We start from the raw sequence: 18,894 nt of genomic DNA, 5'->3' as shown, positions 1-18,894 counted from the left end.
TAGGCAGATGGAGGGATGGGAAGTATGGTGGAGAAATGGGAAGGAAGGAGAGTTAAGTCTTTTTTTGCCATTATCAATAGATAATACCTAAAAGTGAACAATCCAGAAATAGCAATACAAGCATGTTATATAGAGATGGAGATAAATAACAAAATCATCAGTTAAGAGAAGCAAAATTACTTCCTTTGAGAAGGTGGATACAGGTAAGGAGAGGGAAGGGATAAGGATACAGGTTTGCTGTTTCAATGCAAACCGTGTAAAGTTTCACAGACATGTATAAGTCTGATAAAAATTTAAAAATGAAATTAAAGGAGAAAAGAGACTTCCACAAACTCAAAATTTTGTCTCTGAAAAAAATCACTTTCTCACATAAGAAATAGACATGGAAATAAATAATTTAGAATTGAGCATAAGGCTCAATGACAGAAATGTTTGTAATGACTCAGGGAGTACAGAGAAAAAGTAATTGCTATTTTGGATGTGGAGAAATACATCTAAGATCGATAGAATACTAGGCAAGTATATGTTGAAAGAAGAGATATTGTGCATGATAGGAACTTAGCAATGCATATAGTGCTGGTGTAGAGTTAAAAACAGGATACTATATGTCATATATAATATATACGAAACCTTAAAGTTGAGAACACTTAATTATTAAATGTTTGGTAAAATGTGTTAGAGTAGGGGAGAGGTTTTGAATGCTTCTGAGTTATTTTAACCATAAAAGCCAATGGAGGACAGGTGGTGTAGCTTAGTGGTAGAGCACTTGCCTAGCACATGTGAGGCACTGGGTTTGATCTTCAGCACTCCATATAAATAAATAAAATAAAGGTATTGTGTCCATCTACAACTAAAAATTTTTTTTTAAAAAGTCAGTGGAGTCGCCCATTTTGAAAAACAGAAAACTAAAGATGTATGTTTCATTTGTACCCTATCTAAGGCAGATTTGACTAAAATGCAAAAGGTTTCAAGTTTTGACCATGAACACAGCTAATAGCCAAAGAAATATGAAAAAAGTTTTTCCCCTAAACACATTTATGAGGCGTTTGGACACAATCTCAGACATTTTAAAGAAGACTTCATGTTTTTAGATCAGTTTTAGTTTATAACAAACAGTTGAGAGTTAGAGGTAGTGATTTCCCATATACCTCCAGCTTCCACACTTGCGTAGCTTTCTCCACTGTCTACCAAAGTGGTACCTGAAAAGTGAAAAGGCGCCCAGACAAACCACTCCAGACGCGGGAACTCACACAAAAGATTTTATTAGGCGGTCGAACAGTGTCTGCCCTGAAGAGAGAGAGAGAGCGCACGCTAGAGAGAACATGGCTGGGGAGCTTGGCTTAAGTAGTTGAATTTCCCGGGCTAAGGATGATGGAGCCAATTGCTGAGCAGTTAAAATTCGCTGGCTACGGATTAAGTCAATGGCTGCCGAGCACACGCTGACAGGTGGACCAATGGCTGGCTAGGATGGCAGACTGACAGCTGGGGGTGCTGTCCTGCCTCCTTACCTTCCCCTGCAGGCGTGTCCCGCGCCGGATGCCCAGGAAGGAGCCCCACGAGGTCGTAGGGTGTTCTGGCAGCCCGAGGCCGGAAGGTGAGAGCCAGACTGCAGGGCATACCCAGAACCAGCCTGCTGCCTGCCACAGCCAGGCGACGCCCGGCGGGTTCCCGCGGGCAGAGTGCTGTGTCAGCAGCAGCTCACCGGGCAGCCCACTGAGCACTACAGTACCTTTGTTACAATTGATAAACCTACCTAGAATCCATAGTTCCCATTAGGATTCACTCTTCATGTTGTAGGTTCTGTGGGTTCTAACAAATGTATACATATCCACCATTGTGTTATGCTAAAGTGTTTCCATCATCTAAAAATTCTCTGTGTTCTGCCTGTTCATCCATCGTAAACCTGATGCACACTCTTTTTTTTTTTTTTTTTTTTTTTTACTGACTCCATAGTTTTCTTTCTTAGAATGTCGTAAGGTTGGAATCATGCAACATGTGGCCTCTTTAGATTTGGTTTCTTTCAGTTAGTACCATGCATACGTGGTTCCTCCATGTCTATTCATGGTTTGCTAGCTCATTTGTTTTCAATACTAAGTAATAGTCCATTGTCTGTATATACCACAGTTTATCCATTCACCTACTGAGGAATATCTTGGTTCCAAGTTTTGGCAATTATGAACATCCACGTGCAAATTTTTGAGTGCCAAAGTATTCAACTCCTTTGGGTAAATAAACAGAAGAGAAACTACTGAATCATGTAAGAACATACTTAGTTTTGTAAGAAACTGTCAAACTGTCTTCCAGAGTGGCAGTACCATCTTGCATTCCCATTAGCAATTAATGAGTTCCTGTTTCTCCACACCCTCACCAACTCTAGGTGCTTGCAAATCAAAACAATGAGATAGCACTACACAACTCCATGATAAAGCGCCCCTGGGTTCAATCCCCAATACCAAAAAATAAAAATAAACAGAAGCATAAACTAGCTAAGATCAGGTTTCTTGAAGCGGATCCTTCGGGAAACTGTCAAGCAGACAGGGTAAGAAGTGGGGAAATGGCCCTCCTAAACCGCAACACTCGAGGAATTCGTAGAACAATGAGTCCCTAATGTGATGATCTTTGTTATGTGTTATCTGCGTGATGAAGTGCAACAAGAAAGAGCGACAACTATGTGAAATAAACTGGTATTCGAATACAATTACCAACGAATAGGGTAAACTCTGTTTCAGAAGTCCTAAAGATCTAAAGTTCTCTTTGTTGCATTGTAAAAAAGTCTCTTTTTGCTCCTGCGCATACGCGCGAACGACAGGGGTTGGTGGGGCGCCGGGGTCAAAGGGCGGAGCGTTGGCCGCGGGGCGCCGGCGCATTCCCTCTCCCCGGCAGCCACCTCCAGGTGGGCAGGGCCTCCCCCGGGGCGAGCGGGGCGGGGCTGGGATCAGGCTCCACCCAGAGGGAGGGGCCGGTGGGCCGTGGCGCGGCGCTGCGCAGCTAGGGTGCGAGCCCGGCCTCTGGCGAGTTCTCCCGCGCGCCTCCTACCCGGCGCGGACCTCTGTGCATATGCTGATCCGCCCTTGCCTCCGCCTCCTCCGAGTGACCCTCGCTGCCGCCTCCCTCCTGCGCGCAGAGTGCAGCGCCGGCCTCTTCTCTCGGCCCACACCGCGTCCGCGCTCCCAGGCTCCGGGTAAGTGCGTGGCCTTCTCGCCCGGGCTCCATGGCCAGCCCTCGCCCCGGCACCATGACCCCGCCCGAAGAGGCAGTGCGGGCTGGGAAGGCTGCCGGCCGTGTTGTCAGCTCGCTGCGCTTTGCATTACAGGGCGAGCCTGGGGGAGCGCGGCTGCAGCCCTGCAGGTTCTGCGTTCGGGCCCACGGGCGCCGCTCCCGGCCGCCGGCCTCCTGCTCCCCGCGGCCCCGCCGGTAGTTTGGGCACCACGCGCGCTCTCTTTCCTCCCGCCGCGGCTCTGGCAGCCCGGGGGTCCTCTTCCACTGCTCTCCTTTCTTTGACTTGCCCGGCACACTCCCTAACCTGTTCTTCCTCAGCAGAGAAAACCGGCCTCTCCCCGAAAGCCAGCACAGCCCCTCACATCGCCCCGCCAAGCTTCTACAGGTCCAGCCCACGTGCTTTCGTTCCTGTATTCACGCCTCAGCACTGGTTTCTTGTCCACTAAATGCCAGGCAGGCATTCGGGGACTTCTCCATCTGTGTGCATTTCCCAGAGTAGGAGCGAGCAGGGTGGGGCTCAGAGTGTCTTCTCCAGCCCCCTACTCAGCGATTGTTCAGTGAGTGGAGGGAAGTGCTGTCATGCAGACTGAAACTCAGCCCAGAATCCTTACTGCCAGTCCTGCACCGAGGGGTTCAAAAGTACGTCGTTATTGCTGGGGTATTAATTAGCGCCTTCTAAAAAGTAGGGTTGGGGGGCTGGGGAGATAGCTCAGTCGGTAGAGTGCTTGCTTTGTAAGCACACGGCCCTGGGTTCGATCCCCCCGCACCAAAAAATAAATAAATAAATAAATAATAAAAAGTAGGGTTGGAGGGAGCTTAGTTTTCAAATATTTGGACCTATTGTCAGGCTACTTTTTTTCCATTCCGAACATACTGGGTTACTGAGATCCCCAGTCCTCAAAACTGTAGTCATGTGTGAAATATTATGTCCCACTGGCAGGGGGATGCCTTGACTATTGAGGGATCTGTCAGAAAAATCACTCTAAACACCAGTATCGAAAAGGGATGGGTGTTTGCGCCAAAATGTTTTGGTTTTTTGGTGACATAGGAAAATAACCAAGCACGAAGTTATATTCCATTCTTTTACTGATTTTTTTTTTCTTCTATCTGTTCCATCTGCTGTATTCATTTCTCCAATCTCATGTCCTCTTGGTAGAGGGTGGGGGTAGGGTGTACTCTTGTCCAAGGCACATTGGTGCATGTGTGTTTGCTGGCTCACTTGTCCTTGAAAATATTCTATATTAAAGAAAGTCTTTTGAAATGACCAAAAAAAAGAAAGAAAAGGAATGGGTAGGCATTCATGTTCAGTCATTAGAAAATAGTCAACTGTCTGAATTAATTTTAACAAGTCTTTTTTAACATACTTTTCCAGTTCTGGGGATTGAACCCCAGAGCCTCCTGCTTGTACTGAGCTACATGCCTACTCCTGTTTTAAAATTTTATTTTGAGATAGGATCTCCCTAAGTTGCCCAGGCTGGCTTTAAACATGCTATCCTCCTGCCTCAGCCTCCCAAGTGTCTGATATTACAGATCCCTGCAACCAGCCAGGCCCCAGCATGTCTTTTTTTTAAAGGCTGGGGCTATACAGGTATTAATGAAACTCAGCTTTTGCCCCCAAGGAGGAAGAACTAACAATCCAGCTTGTCTAACCTTTACCTAAATTTACTCCTGCCTCGGGTCCTTAGCATATAATGAACCAACTGCCTGTCAAAAATCTTTCATGTCTATTTCTTCTTTCAAGTCCTTTTCCCAGAGTTCACCCCCTTAGACTTCACCAAAGACCACCGCTCTTAATCTCAGTCCCCTTGCTCTCCTTTTTTTTTTTATTTGTGGCCTGTTTATTCTGAGATTAATTTTTATTTTGTAATTTAATGTCCTCAAATAGAATAAAAGCTCCTGAGGGCAGGAAATTATTCCATTTTTCTTGAGTGCCTACCATTTTACATCCTACACATAGAATGTACTCAATAAATTATCAGTAGAATAAACACTTTTGATAGACTGAACAATTTTGCATATTAGGATATAGTATATGCGGTGCCTTAAAGAAAGTATTCCTTATTGTGAAATCTAGAAAGCTAATTTGCAGGGGATAGAGGATAGGTGCATTTAAAAAGTGGAAGTTATAAGGATTTTGAAATAGGATCAAGGCTAGAATAGCTCTTTTTCAGATATTCACTTTGGAAGAAATAACATTAAGGGATCGTTGTCAGTGTTGTTTTAAATATTGGAAAATGCTGAACTTTATCTTTGTTATGGATGTAGAGGACATTGGAGATTTGGTGAATCTAATATTTGAATGAAATATTTTAAAATACTGGTAAAATTATAATACTTATATTCTTTTTTTGGGGGTGGGGTCATCTACCTGAGTTTGAACCCAGAGGCACTTAACTACATCACAAGCCTTTTTTTTTTTTTTTTTTTTTTTTTTTTAAGACAGGATCTCACTAAATTGCTTAGGACCTTGCCTAGTTGCTGAGGCTGGCCTCGAACTTGTGATCTTTAACTTCAGCCCCCCATGCTGCTGGGATTACAGGTGTGCACACAAAATTGCAATATTTATATTCTCATTTGGCTCATTTATGGTGCAGAGAGAAACATTTTAGTATTACCTCCAAAGAAATGTGTAAAACTGTAAATTCTTGAAAACTATCAGTAGATCAGCATCTTCCTGGTTATACAATTGGTCTTCTGGTCTGTAGAGATTTTATTGACAGTTTTAAGATATTACACCAGGCATGGTGGCATACCCCTGTAATTTCTGCTACTTGTGGGAATGAGAGACCGGATTGGACTTTGAGACCAGCCTGGGCAACTGGCTAAGAATTTGTCTCAAAATAAAAAATAAAAAGGACCCGGGTTGTAGCTCAGTGGTAGAGAGCTTGTCATGAACCCAGGATCTAATACCAAGGGAGGAATATTATAAAATCCCCCCCACCCCACCTTTTTTTAAATCAGTCACTTTACATCTACCAGGTTGAATACTTGAATATGTATCTTTGGAGTTTCCTGAATGGAACTGATTTCCTTAGGCCTCTTACCTTGGGAGAGCCAGGGTTCAGTCTTTCTGGTTGAATTCTTTTGGGTCTCTTGCATGTTCACTAAGATCACCTCTCCTACCTCCCTGACTCACCCCCTAATTTAAAAATTTTATTCCATTTCATTTTTTTTTTCATTCGTAATAGTTTCTGCTTATGAAAATGAGGTTAATTTGAGTTCTTCTAATCCAGAAGTTTGTGCAACTGTTCTAGAAAATATGTTCTCAGTTTCTAGGCCCATAAACAAACTTAGCAAAACAGATATTAAATGATTTGTAATCATTGATACTATATTCTTTTTGTAATTATTTTTTAGGTACCCTGGGTGCTCTACCTCTGAGCTACATCCCCAGCCCTTTTTTTAAATTTTGAAACCAGGTTGCCAAGGCTGGCCTGAAATTTACAATCCTCCTACCTTAGCCTCCCTAGTTAGTAGAATTACAGTCATGAGCCACCAAGCCCAGCACCTTTACCATTCTTAAATGTACAGTTTAATAGTGTTATGTATATTCACACTGTTTTTCTAATCGATATCCAGAATTCTTTTCATCTTGTAAAACTAAAACTCTTATCCAATGTGCAACAGTACCCCATTTCTTTTATTTTTAATGGTGGTATGACGTGAATATGCTTTCATCAATAAATGAATTTCATTTTCTTTTTTCTTTTTTTTTTTGGCACTGGGAATTGAACTCAGGAGTATTCAACCACTGAGTCACATCCTCAGCCCTATTTTGTATTTTATTTAGAGTCAGGGTCTCACTGAGTTCCTCAGTGTCTCAAGGGTGAGACTGGCTTTGAACTCACGATTCTCCTGCTTCACCCTCTCAAGTTGCTGGGGTTACAGGTGTGCACCACCACACCTGGCCAATAAATGCACTTTTATACTGTTTTTAATATACTATTGTATTTTATCAGTTTTTGAAAGGATAATACATGTTTGACACAATTGAAATTAAATAGTACAGTGGTATTCAGTGAAAACAGCAAGTTTCACAGTACTCTCCCCATCCACCTAGACCCTGCCCCAGAAATAATCACCTTCCCATTTCTAGTCAGTTGTCAACTTATTGTTCAGTTTATGTACCCAGGCTTCACTCTTCTTAATTTTTTGTTAATATAAAAGTACTGAGGCAAGAGCATCTCAAGTTCAAAGCCAGCCTCAGCAAAAGTGAGGCTCTAAGCAACTGAGACAGGCTCTAAATAAAATACAAATAGGGCTGGGGATGTGACTCGGTGGTCAAGTGCCCACCCAAGTGAGTTCAATTCCCAGTACCAAAAAAAAAAAAAAAAAAAGCACTGAAATGAGTATCTGTATGGCTAAAACGTTAAGTACTTTTTTAATTATTTTAAGATAAATCCTTCAGGGCTGGGGTTGTAACTCAATGGTAGAGCGCTTTCCTAGTATGTGTGAAGCACTGGGTTCAATTCTCAGCACCAAATACAAATAAATAAATAAACAAAAATAAAGGTCCATCAACAACTAAAAAAAATATTTTTTAAAAAAGATAAATCTTTCAAAGAACTGTTTTACTTCTGGCATTGTGGTATATACCTGATCATTTCTACTTGGGAGACTGAGGCAGGAGGCAGGACTAGCTTGGGCAACTTATAAAGACCCTATCTCAAAGTAAAAAAATTAAAAGGGTGGAACTATAGCACAGTGATAGAGTGCATTCCTGGCATGTGTGAGGCCCTGTATTCAATTCCCAGTACAACCAAAAACAATATTTTTTTTTTCTGGATCAAAATACATGTAAGGTTTTTGATGCACATAGTCAAATTCTGCACAGAAGCAATGTGCCTGTTTTCTGTTTCTCTAAAAATATATGCCAATATCAGGAAGAATTATTTTAATAAATGAGTTTTTAGACCTTGTAAACAAAGTTGACTGCCTGTGTGCTGAAATTAACTTTATAGGGTAATAACTACTCTTTTCTCCTTCCTGAAAGGTTCTCTTAAATGTTTTCTTGGAGTCTTAAAGATGGAAATGACAGAAATGACTGGCATGTCTCTGAAACGTGGGTGCCTTGCTATCGAAGATGATGACAGTGTGGCCCCAGCTGAAGAGACAAAAAAACAGAAGGTCTCCGAATTCTGTCTGACCCAAAGACAAGGGGAGCTGCAGAATGACTGCCTACCCAATAGAGAAAATGAACCTGGGCCACCAGAACCTGCAAGTGCTGAGAGAGGCAAAATGACTTCTGATGATCAGTTGGAAGAAGAGGAAGAAGCGGAGGAAGATGGCCTTTCAGAGGAGGGGGAGGAGGAGGAGGAAGCAGAGAGTTTTGCAGACATGATGAAGCACGGACTTACTGAACTAGATGTAGGCATCACCAAGTTTGTAAGTTCTCATCAAGGATTCTCAGGAATCTTAAAAGAAAGGTATGTTCAGTTTATGTATATAGTTATTTTAGTTTATTTCTTTAGAAAAAAATGAGTGGGGGCTGGGGAGATAGCTCAGTTAGTGAGTGCTTGCCTTGTAACACAAGGCCCTGGGTTCGATCCCCAGCACCCAAAAAAAAAAAAAAGAAAAAGAAAAAAATGAGTAATATGGTCTTCCATTTAGCTTTCTGACCCTAAGGATTGTTTATATTTATACTCAAAAAAAGAATAGAATGGAGGAGAGCTTCCTAAATGAGGAAATAGTCTTGAATTTTCTATTTTAAATAGAAATCTTGGTGTGTTCTTGTCAAAGGAAGATCCTTCCCAGAATTATTGGAGTAAAGAAAAAGAATTTCCCAGTGATATGCGTTGTTAATCAGTGGATAGGTGCTATTCATTTTGTTAAATTGTTTTAAAAGATTTTGTGTTTTCCCTTGAATTCATTTTATAATCTTAAAACCGTTTCTCCTGAATATACCACATCTGCAGTAGCAAGAAGGCAGTCTTTGGAACCAGATGGGTCTGGGTGTGAATCTCCTTCACCATTTAATAGATACTTAACTCCTCTAGCCTCAGTGTCCTCCAAAAAACAGATCATGACAGAGTTGTTGAGAGGATTGTAAGTTATAGATGTAAGATATTTAACATAAGAGATAAGTTTCACGGTGGTTCGATGGTTTACCAGTAGACTTTCTGACTTCTGATTTAATTAACCATTTATCGTATTTTATGGTTCCATTAAGTATGATCTGTCTGTAAAATCACAGGTTAACAGTAATAATGTTAATAAACTTTTGTTTATACATTCCTCAGTATTCTGTTCTAGAAGAATATTCTAGAAGCTTCTGGTATAAAACCCAAGCTAAGATGTGATTTGACATTCACTTTCTCAGCAACTCAATGCTGAGGCAGAAGGATCACAAGTTTGAGGCCAGCCTGGGCAAATAAAATTTAAAAAGACTAGGACTGTAGCCCAGAGGCAAAGCCCCCCTAAGTTCAAATTCCCAGTACTACAAAAACAAAAAACAAAAAAAATCCAAAATTTCATATAACTACACTGAAGTTTTGTGTTTTTTTAAAAATCCCTATTATACAATAAGACTTACTGTTGATAAAATTTATTCTAAAATTATAAGAAATGAAATGTTAATTCTTTGAATATTTGTGTTTTATTTTATTAGATATTCCGACTTTGTTGTTCATGAAATAGGAAAAGATGGTCAGATCAGCCATTTGGATGACTTGTCTATTCCAGTGGATGAGGAGGTATCTGTAGCTCTCTAGCAACTTCTATACTAAAATAAAATTTCCTAGAGATCATACTTATATAGAGCATTAGTATCTTTGAATTCTGTTATGATTCATTGTGAGTTCTGTGATCCTTTTAAAGGATCCTCCAGAAGATGTATTTACAGTTTTGACATCTGAGGAAAAGCAGCAACTGGAAGAGCTCCAGCTTTTTAAAAATAAGGAAGCCAGTGTTGCCATTGAGGTAAGTAGTACAAAAACACTTTGAAAAGTTATAAAGGTTTTGGTTACTTCAATATTTGCAGCAGATATTAATAAGCATCAATTTTAAAAAATGCAATGTTTAACAAAAGGGTGACCTTGCCCTGTTTGATGAAAAAGGGCATTTATACCAATAAATGCTTTATCAAGATTAGATTATGCTATAAACTATAACAAAAGAAAAAGTTATCTTTCTGTTAAAAAAAAATTTTGACCACAAATCAACAAAGAAATCTATCACTTAGAATCAGAAAATGACAGTTATATTGCTGCATTTGGACTTCTCACCCACCCCTGTGGTGGCTTTAGTTTCAGCAGCTTCTTGATCTCCAAAGGGTCTCAGGGAGAGGGAGTAACTGGGTGAAGGAGACAAGGACACACTTTCTTCAACCAGGGTCCACTTCTGCTATTAGAGAAAAAGAGTTCAACTACTAGATAGAATAGTAAATGCCATTTTTAAAGCTTTTTTCTTATGGAAATTTTATTCTCTTAGGTTAGTGTTATCCAGTAGAATCATGAGGCTAGTTTTTTTGTTTCTTTGTTCTGTTGTTGTTTTGTAGAACTGGGGATCAAGGCCAGGACCTCACATATGCTCTACCACTGAGCTATAACCGCAGTCCCCATATTTTTAATTTTTAATTTTCTGGCTACCTTTTTTTTTTTTTTTTTTAAGTAAGAAAAAGTGAAGTTAATTGTAATGGTATATTTAATTTACCCTATTACATTCAAAATATTATTTCAATATGTAATCAGTATATTTAAAATTACAGCGATACTTTACTTTCCTTTTTTCCCCGTTAACTCTTCAGATTTTAGTGTCATCTCAAGCAATCCACATTTCTTTCTTTCTTTTTTCTCTTTTTGGTAGTGGGGATTGAACCTAGGGGCACTTACCACTGAGCTACATCCCTAGCCCTTTTTGTTTCTTTTTTTTTTTTTTTATTAGAGGGGGCAAGGTGGATACCTGGGGATTGAACTCAGACACTCTACCATAGAGCCACATACCCAGCCCTATTTTGTATTTTATTTAGAGACAGGGTCTCACTGAGTTGCTTAGTGCCTCACTTTCGCTGAGGCTGGCTTTGAACTCTCAATCCTCTTGCCTCAGCCTACTGAGCCACTGGGATTATAGGCATGCCTGGCTACCCCCACCCCTTTTTAGTCCTTCATTCACATATTTCCTTTGGAAATGTTTACACAAATACAGGAAAACTAAATTTTAGAGGCAGCGGATATTATTAGATAATCATCAGTTCATTATAAAAGAGACATGGAAATAACTCACATAACAAAGATATCAGAACTTCAGTGGAATGGGCAGCTTCATATGGTGCCGTTCCAAAAGTGATTTGTTTCGTTCTACATGCTTTCCAAGAATGTCACCATCTCTGAATAAGAAATAATCCTTGTCATCTAGAACTACTTTGGTGCCTCCATACTCTGGGAGAAGAATTTGATCTCCAGCTTTCACGCTAACTAGCTGAATCTCTCCACTCTGCTTTAGAGCCTGATCCCACAGCTACTACGGTAGCCGTAATTACTACTGCTTCTAATACTTTTCCATGAGATTTTTGTGGAAGCATAATTCCTCCTTTGTTTACAGTTTCAGCCACACTCCCTTTCAACCAATATTCTGTCAAAGAGTGGTAGAAACTTTCTAAATGCTTGTCCAGCCATGACTTGCGCTGCCGCAAAGAGCCCAGCTGCCTTTTTTGTTTATTCTAAGAGAGTGTCTAGGTTGCACAGGCTGGCCTCAAACTTGTGATCTTCCTGCCTCAGCTTCCTAAATTGCTGGGATTACAGGCATGTGTACCATGCCCAGCTCAAGGCAGATACATTTGGAGTGCTAAGTAACCAACTGAAGGTGGTCTCTATAGCAAAGTAAATGTGTTACAATAGTTTAAGGAAGGAAGAAAACATCAGTTGATTGACATATCAGATTAAATGGATTAGTTTTATCTCATGTTTTCTGAGTTTCTTGAATTTTCCTTATTGAAAATTCATATAAGCATTTTGTAGATTGTTAGAACCTATATGTGAAAGAAGAAGCAATTAGTATGGAAATGTTCAGGTTATAGTCTCAATATCTTATCTAAAACAAAAACAAAAACATAAACAAAAAAATCTTATAGCACAAGATTTTTAGAATTTCATGTTTGTTTCATTTTGTACCACTTTTTTTTTTTTTTTTTTTTTTTTCTTTAAATGCTAGGAATTGAACCCAGGTCCTTGAGCATACTAGCAAGTGCTCTACCACTGAGCTGCACCCTCAACCTCTGTACCATACTTTATTGACCTGCTGGATTTGTGGTGTTTGAAATTCCCCCTCCCATCACTTCCAATTAATAAGAGTTTACTGCAGCTTCTCACAATTCATAGTAAGAGTCCAGCCCTCACTCTTCCTGTCCCTCCCCACCAAAATTCCCAAGAGCATGTGATAGTACAACTTTAAAGATCTCCAATTACTAAATTTACCCATAGATAACATCCTCAGCAATGCTAAGTAGAATTCCTAGGAACAGGTTGTTAGTTTTTGTGTTTTGGGAAATCAAGGACCTCACATTTGCTAATTAAGCACTCTACTATTGAGTTGTATCCCCAGCCCTAGGAGTAGGTTTTAAGAGCAATCCAGGAGAATATTCCACATTTTCCTTGTTTTTATAATACAGTGGTATATCAACTCCATAATACTCATTTTTCTGCACCTGTGACAAAATTAATTCTCATTTGAAAAACTATGTTTTTGCAGTCTGCTAAGTTTTGACTTTTAAAGGGCATAAATTATGGGCTAGTTTTCTCATCTGTAAAATGAGGAAATACTGAATTTTTGAAGTCTAAATATATATTCACACACACAAACTCTGATTCTAACTCACTGTTATCAGTTTCAAATCTAGACTTACTTCATATCAATGAAGAAGTTATTGGTCTATAATTTGAATGCAGGATTTTTGTTGTTTGTAGTATTAGAGATTGAACCTAGGGCTTCATGCAGGCTAGGCAACTATTCTACAAAGCCACATTCCCAGCACTTTTTTCATTTTGAGACTTTTTATCTTTTATTTTTATCATGCTAAGTTGCTCAGGCTGGTCTTAAATTCACCATCTTCCTACCTCAACTTCCAAGTAGCTGAGATTACAGGCATACACTACTAAGCCTAATCAAAGTTTCTTTTATGTTTTGTATTTTGTAAAGCGTTGTCAAGTTCAGCCAGTAGCAGTTGTAGTCTGTCTTTTTCATCTTACAGGTTACAGATGATTAGCAGGTTGTGAAATCAAGTTAGTATGTCTCAAAATCAGCATTTTTTAAAGGAAATAAATAAAATAGAAAATACCTCTGTGTTAAATATGATGTCAGCCTTTTTTTGTGAAATCTTTTTTTTTAATATGCCCTATATACCCATTTGTCTATTAAGTAGAAGTAAATGTATTTCTTAGTGTGAGATACCCTCAAAGCTGAAAAAGTCGTGTAACCAATAAGTTTCTTTTTCTTTTTATAGAATTTTCTTTATTGTGAACCAATGTACTAGAACCTCAGTATAAAATAATTTACTATAGAATAACATTCAACATGAGGAAGTTGTAGACTGGACTGTCCAAGGGATTGAGTTTCTGGCATGTCAAAGGCCCAACATGCCTACAGTTTTACCTGTGTGCCCTAAAGTCTTTGTCTAGCAAAGACACTTAGGGGAAGCATCTAGTCAGTGGCTTCAGAATCTAGCAGCCTAATTTCATATCAGCTCTCTGCCCTCCCAACTGTTTAGCTTTGGACACATTCTACAACTTCTCTCAGTCTTGTTTTCCTCATTTCTAAATCAATGTAATGGTGGTGTGATAGGGAGATTATGGGGATTAAAGAAGACAGTGAATGTAGAGAGCTTAGTACAGTGCGTGGCAGATGGACATGCGTGATCAGCAGGCCCTTAAGATTTGCCATATTATGAAGCTCTAAAATATTTCTGAAATTGTGCTTAGGCACTTTTCTTATTTTGCATAGTTAATGAGCCATGTTTTTAACTAATTCACTGTATGATTTCCCTATTTAATGTTGTTAAAGTAGTTGTATCACTCTGTGTTTTTAATAGGTTATTGAGGACACCAAAGAGAAAAGAACTATCATCCATCAAGCTATTAAATCTCTGTATCCAGGATTAGAGACAAAAACAGAGGATAGAGAAGGGAGGAAATACATTGTAGCCTACCACGCAGCTGGAAAAAAGGCTTTGGCAAGTAAGTGTGTGAGTGACTCACTTTCTCCTGCCAGGTAACATGAGATGTAGACCCTGCTTCTTGTTTACCTTGTCTGTTTGTGTCCAAGGGCTGTTTTACGGTTGTTCAGAGAAGGATATTGATCATGTCACACCTTCAGAGAGGTGAATATTGTTACTTCAAATGCCAGAGTAGCCTGCAACCTCTCTGGTAGAGTGCATTTAGTCTTCTGCATTAGTAAAAGTTGGTAGAAATTATAGTGATGTCCAAGAGATTGTTAGGAATTGGGTATGTTCCCCAAAGAGCAGAGTGGGCTGAAGAGCAATTTCAAGAAGTAAATGGAAGGGTTATTGCTCATTCAGTATTCCTAATAGAGGAAAAAAAGATTTCAGATGAACAGAAATGCGCATCACCAATCCTAAGGCATATTTTGTGCTTCCACTTTCCAACAAAGTTTATCTTCACTCACACATAAAAAGCATGGAATATTTGAAAAGATGACACTTCACCTGAGCCTATCTTTCATTGTGTGTTTATTTGAAATGGGTCTATTGTCAGTGAATCACTTTGATATTCATATTCTAATTTATCTCCTACAGCCATGAAATTTTTGTTTGCATAAAACCTTAAGAAAAATTAGGTAATGGTTCTTCTTTTTTCCTAACAACTCAGCAAATAAATTTTAATGAAAATTACAATAGCAAAAAAGTTATTTCCTCACCCTTGCCCCCTACCAGTGAAGTTCCCTATTAGTGATCAGTTATTTCAAGATACATTTATTATAACAAAACTCCCAAGACTATTAAAAAAAAAAAAAGTCATTCAATCTGTTAGGGATCTCTTAGTTTAACTTAAAATATTACTATGAATATATGAAGCCTTAATGGTGCATAACCATGGTTCTAGTGAAATGAAAGGCTATAAGGGAAAAAGGCAGCAGAAATAAGGTTAACTAAGCCTAAGAAAATCATCAACAGAAATGAGAAACCTTGAGGAGTTAGGGAAGAGGTAATGTTCAGAGGCCACTTCTCAGTTGATATTAAAAATAGTAAGATGATATGTTCTAGATGTGCTCGGGGCAAGAATTGTTTATTACTTTCTTATCTGCACACTAATGGCTTGTTTAATTTATGTTTCTTTAATGTCTGGTATAAAATAGTACCTTAGTAGCCAGGGTTGCTTAGTAGTACCTTAGTAGCTCCATAGGAAATAGCTTCAGTGATTTTTTTTTTTTTTTTTTAATCTTTCAGTTCTCCCAAAGATGATATATAGCTAATAACTCTTTTGGACATAGAGGAGAGAAGGTGACTTACTACATACAACAGTGCCCTAGGACATTTAGTCTTACCTCTCAAGGAAAATAGTTTAGGAGGCTGTTAGGGAAATGGACCTTAGGTAGGCACACTACTTCTGTGAGCTGAGAGGGAACACAGGTCTTTTTCTGTTCAGTGTGGTCATGAGGAAGCAGATTAGAAAATGCAAAGCATATTTTTGACTGACTGCTTCTTAGAAATGATCTTCATTTCTTAAGGGATGATAGATTTTGGTGAGGGGAGGCGGGAGTTTGCAGGCCAAGGTGGCCATTGCAGTTTCTCTCTCTCTATTCCTTTAAGTAACTTGTGTTACATCTCAGGTTCTATCTAAATCAGAATTTTCTGTGCTTCTACCAAAAACACCTTTCATTTTTTTAATACAAAATTTGCTTAAGATTTTCCAACTGAAATGCTGAACTCTAGGACATTAATCACTCTTCTCCATCTTCCTTTATATGTACATTCTTAGTAAAATATGAATTTCTCACCTTAAAAAAAAGCATGAGTCCAGTGTGGTGGCACATATCTGTAATTCCAGCTACTTGGGAGGCTGTGGCAGGAGGCTCTCTAGTTCAAGGTCAACCTGTCTCAAAATAAAAAAAGAAGCAGATGGACTAAGTTTCTACCTTCTGAGCACTGATCTCCCACCTCCTCATAAAGGTTGTTCCCTGGTCTAGATAGCCACTTGGGAGGCTGCATTCACATTTTTCAGGTCCAGCTTTCCCAGCCACAAGCTGATAGAATAGCCTAAGGTAAATACCACTCAGAAGGGAGGGAGACCTGGTATCCAGAGACTGTTGTTCATGGCCCTGCGAATAAAACCCAGTACCAATGACAGCTCATCCTCCTAAACTTTCTTGCCTAGCATTGTAATGTATTAGCTTTTAAAACTTCATTGCAGAACTTTGCATTTATTATGTTCTAAAACTCATTTACCACCAAGCCCTGATACATATTATTATTGATAGGTTATACATTATCAGATTTGCAATATTCTTAAACTAAACTTCTCTCAACTAGAATAGCACTTCCTAAAACAGATGTGGTAGCTTCTAAATCTTGGTTCCCAAATACCAAAAATAATGAATTATTTAAATTCAGGCATTTTTGTGTGTGTTAAGCCAGTCTGATAGGACACACTGCTTTACCTACCAAAGCATGGTATTTTTCTGAAAATACTATATAACTATTATAACATTACATAAATAGTTAAATTAGTTTACATTTTGAGACAGCATACATTGCAAATGCTTCTAAGAACTTGTTTTTAAAGGTTTAAGATTAAAAAAGAAATTCTGCTTTGATAAATATATAGGGTTTTTTGTACTTTCTGAAATGAATGGTGCCCAGGAAATATTGATCCTTGGACCTAGCCATCCACAGACTTAGGAGGAAGAGCCTGGAAGGTACGAAGAAGCTCTCTGAGAAAGAATGGTATTACAAAATCCACAGGAATAGGGAATACCAATAATGAGCACGGTTAGCAGTGGGAAATGCCGCATATAGATCTAGTAGAGTAGAAATTGTGAAACACATCTAGTAATATGGAAATTACTGGTGTCTTTTTGCCAAAGCAGTTTAATGGAATGATGGATGAAGTTGGAAACCAGTTTACATTGTAGGTTGAGATGGAAGGCAGTATATACAATCTAGTCTATACAGACTGGCTTTTCAAACAAACTATAAAGAGAAAGAAAAGGAAGAGAACGTGCTTAAGAAGAGGTGATTAGAGATTTTAGATGGAACAGTTCCAAGTATATTTAAGTACTGAAGGGAATAGACTCTGAAAAGGGAGGGCAAAAACTCAGGGAAGAGAATAATAGGATAATGGATAGAGTAGGATAATGGATAGAGTAGGTTCCCTGAAGAAGCTGCAAGGTTGGTGTTCAGGGTTGCAGTGGTGAGAATGGGCTTGAATAAGAAGGAAAGAACGTTCCGCATGCTACCCCATCCTGTCATCAAAGCTACATTTTTTTCTTCCTTATTCATGGGGACTTCTGTGCTTAATACATGAATCTTCCTTAACATAGCTTCCCTTTTTTTTTTTTTTTGTTTGTTTGTTTGTTTGTTTGTTTCTATTTCTACTAGTCTGGGGCTGCCATGTCAGACCTTCAGAAGGTGGAAGCCTCCTTCTGGAAATAAGATATATATTATCCAGCATAAGATTTCTTTGCATTAAAAAATGATTGAAAGCTACCTTAAATTTGTTTAAATTACAAAGCTAAGTATATGCTCCTTAGCATTCTTAGGGATTGGTGTTTAATAAAGTCAAACAAATTGCCCGCAATAAGTTGAAACTCGTCAATTTCTGTTATTCAAAATATTCCTAGTTAATCAATGCAAGTGTTTTACTATTTTGTATATTGAGTGCACTTTGAAAAAGAATATTCACATTTCTTATTGTCAGAGGAGATAATTTTATGCATGCTCAGTACTTTGATTCACTAGTAGAGGATGCACGCTTCTGAGCCAAAACTCATACTCATACTTGGTTGTCATGGTTTCTGTTAAGGGATAATAGCATTTAGTTTTACAGTCTTATAGATGTGATTTATTTCTTACCATTTCTTAATTGTGAATTTACTGAAGGGCTAGTATTGCAGGAAAAATGTAGCTACACTTTATCAACTTTTCTCACACTTGTTTTTAAAATTTTTTATTATATGTGCATTCTCAAACATGCACACATATAGAGGAAGTGTAGTGAATGGAACCTATATGTTCTCATCAACCATCTTCAAGATTATCAACATTCTAATAAAATCCATATTGTGTATATTATAATGTACCAATAAATAAATAAGTAAATAAGTAAAAATAAAATTTAAAAAGGTCATCAATATTCTCTTGTTTTTGTTTCATCTCTCCTTGTTTTTTCTTATTGGAGCATTTTAAAGCATATTCTACATAACATGTCATTTCACTCATAAATACTTCAGTGTGTATTTATTAGTAAGGACTAAAACCCAAATTATCATCATATCCAGGAAAATCAAAATAATTTCTTAATATCTTACTTATTATACCCAGTGCATATTTAATTTTTCCCAAAGTATCTCAAAAATGCCTCTTATGGGGCTGGGGAGATAGCTCAGTGGGTAAAGTGCTTACCTTGCAAGCACAAGGCCATGGGTTCAATTCCCAGCACCACAAAAAAAAAAAAAAAAAAAAAAATGCCTCTTATGTACATGACTTCTTCAAATAATGATAAAAACAAG

At 38.6% G+C, this 18,894-nt stretch overlaps 1 protein-coding gene across 2 annotated transcripts in view; it reads left to right on the top strand.

Moving 5' to 3' along the window:
- Positions 1–2,948: 2,948 nt before the first annotated feature.
- PUS7 (pseudouridine synthase 7) overlaps positions 2,949–18,894 on the top strand; it is a 45,722-nt gene continuing 29,776 nt past the window's right edge. Inside the window, exons 1-5 of one of the 2 annotated variants that reach the window (XM_079150024.1) lie at positions 2,949–3,181; positions 8,213–8,645; positions 9,827–9,911; positions 10,036–10,137; positions 14,240–14,384. In XM_079150024.1, coding sequence (XP_079006150.1) covers positions 3,058–3,181; positions 8,213–8,645; positions 9,827–9,911; positions 10,036–10,137; positions 14,240–14,384 — 889 coding nt within the window. In that variant the 5' untranslated portion in view covers positions 2,949–3,057. The remainder of the gene's footprint in view (positions 3,182–8,212; positions 8,646–9,826; positions 9,912–10,035; positions 10,138–14,239; positions 14,385–18,894) is intronic. The other variant, XM_079150023.1, reaches the window with a different exon arrangement.

The sequence above is a fragment of the Sciurus vulgaris genome, assembly GCF_902686455.1.
Source record: "Sciurus vulgaris genome assembly, chromosome: 8".
Lineage (NCBI taxonomy): Eukaryota > Metazoa > Chordata > Mammalia > Rodentia > Sciuridae > Sciurus > Sciurus vulgaris.
This window is presented reverse-complemented; position numbering and strand designations above follow the sequence as displayed.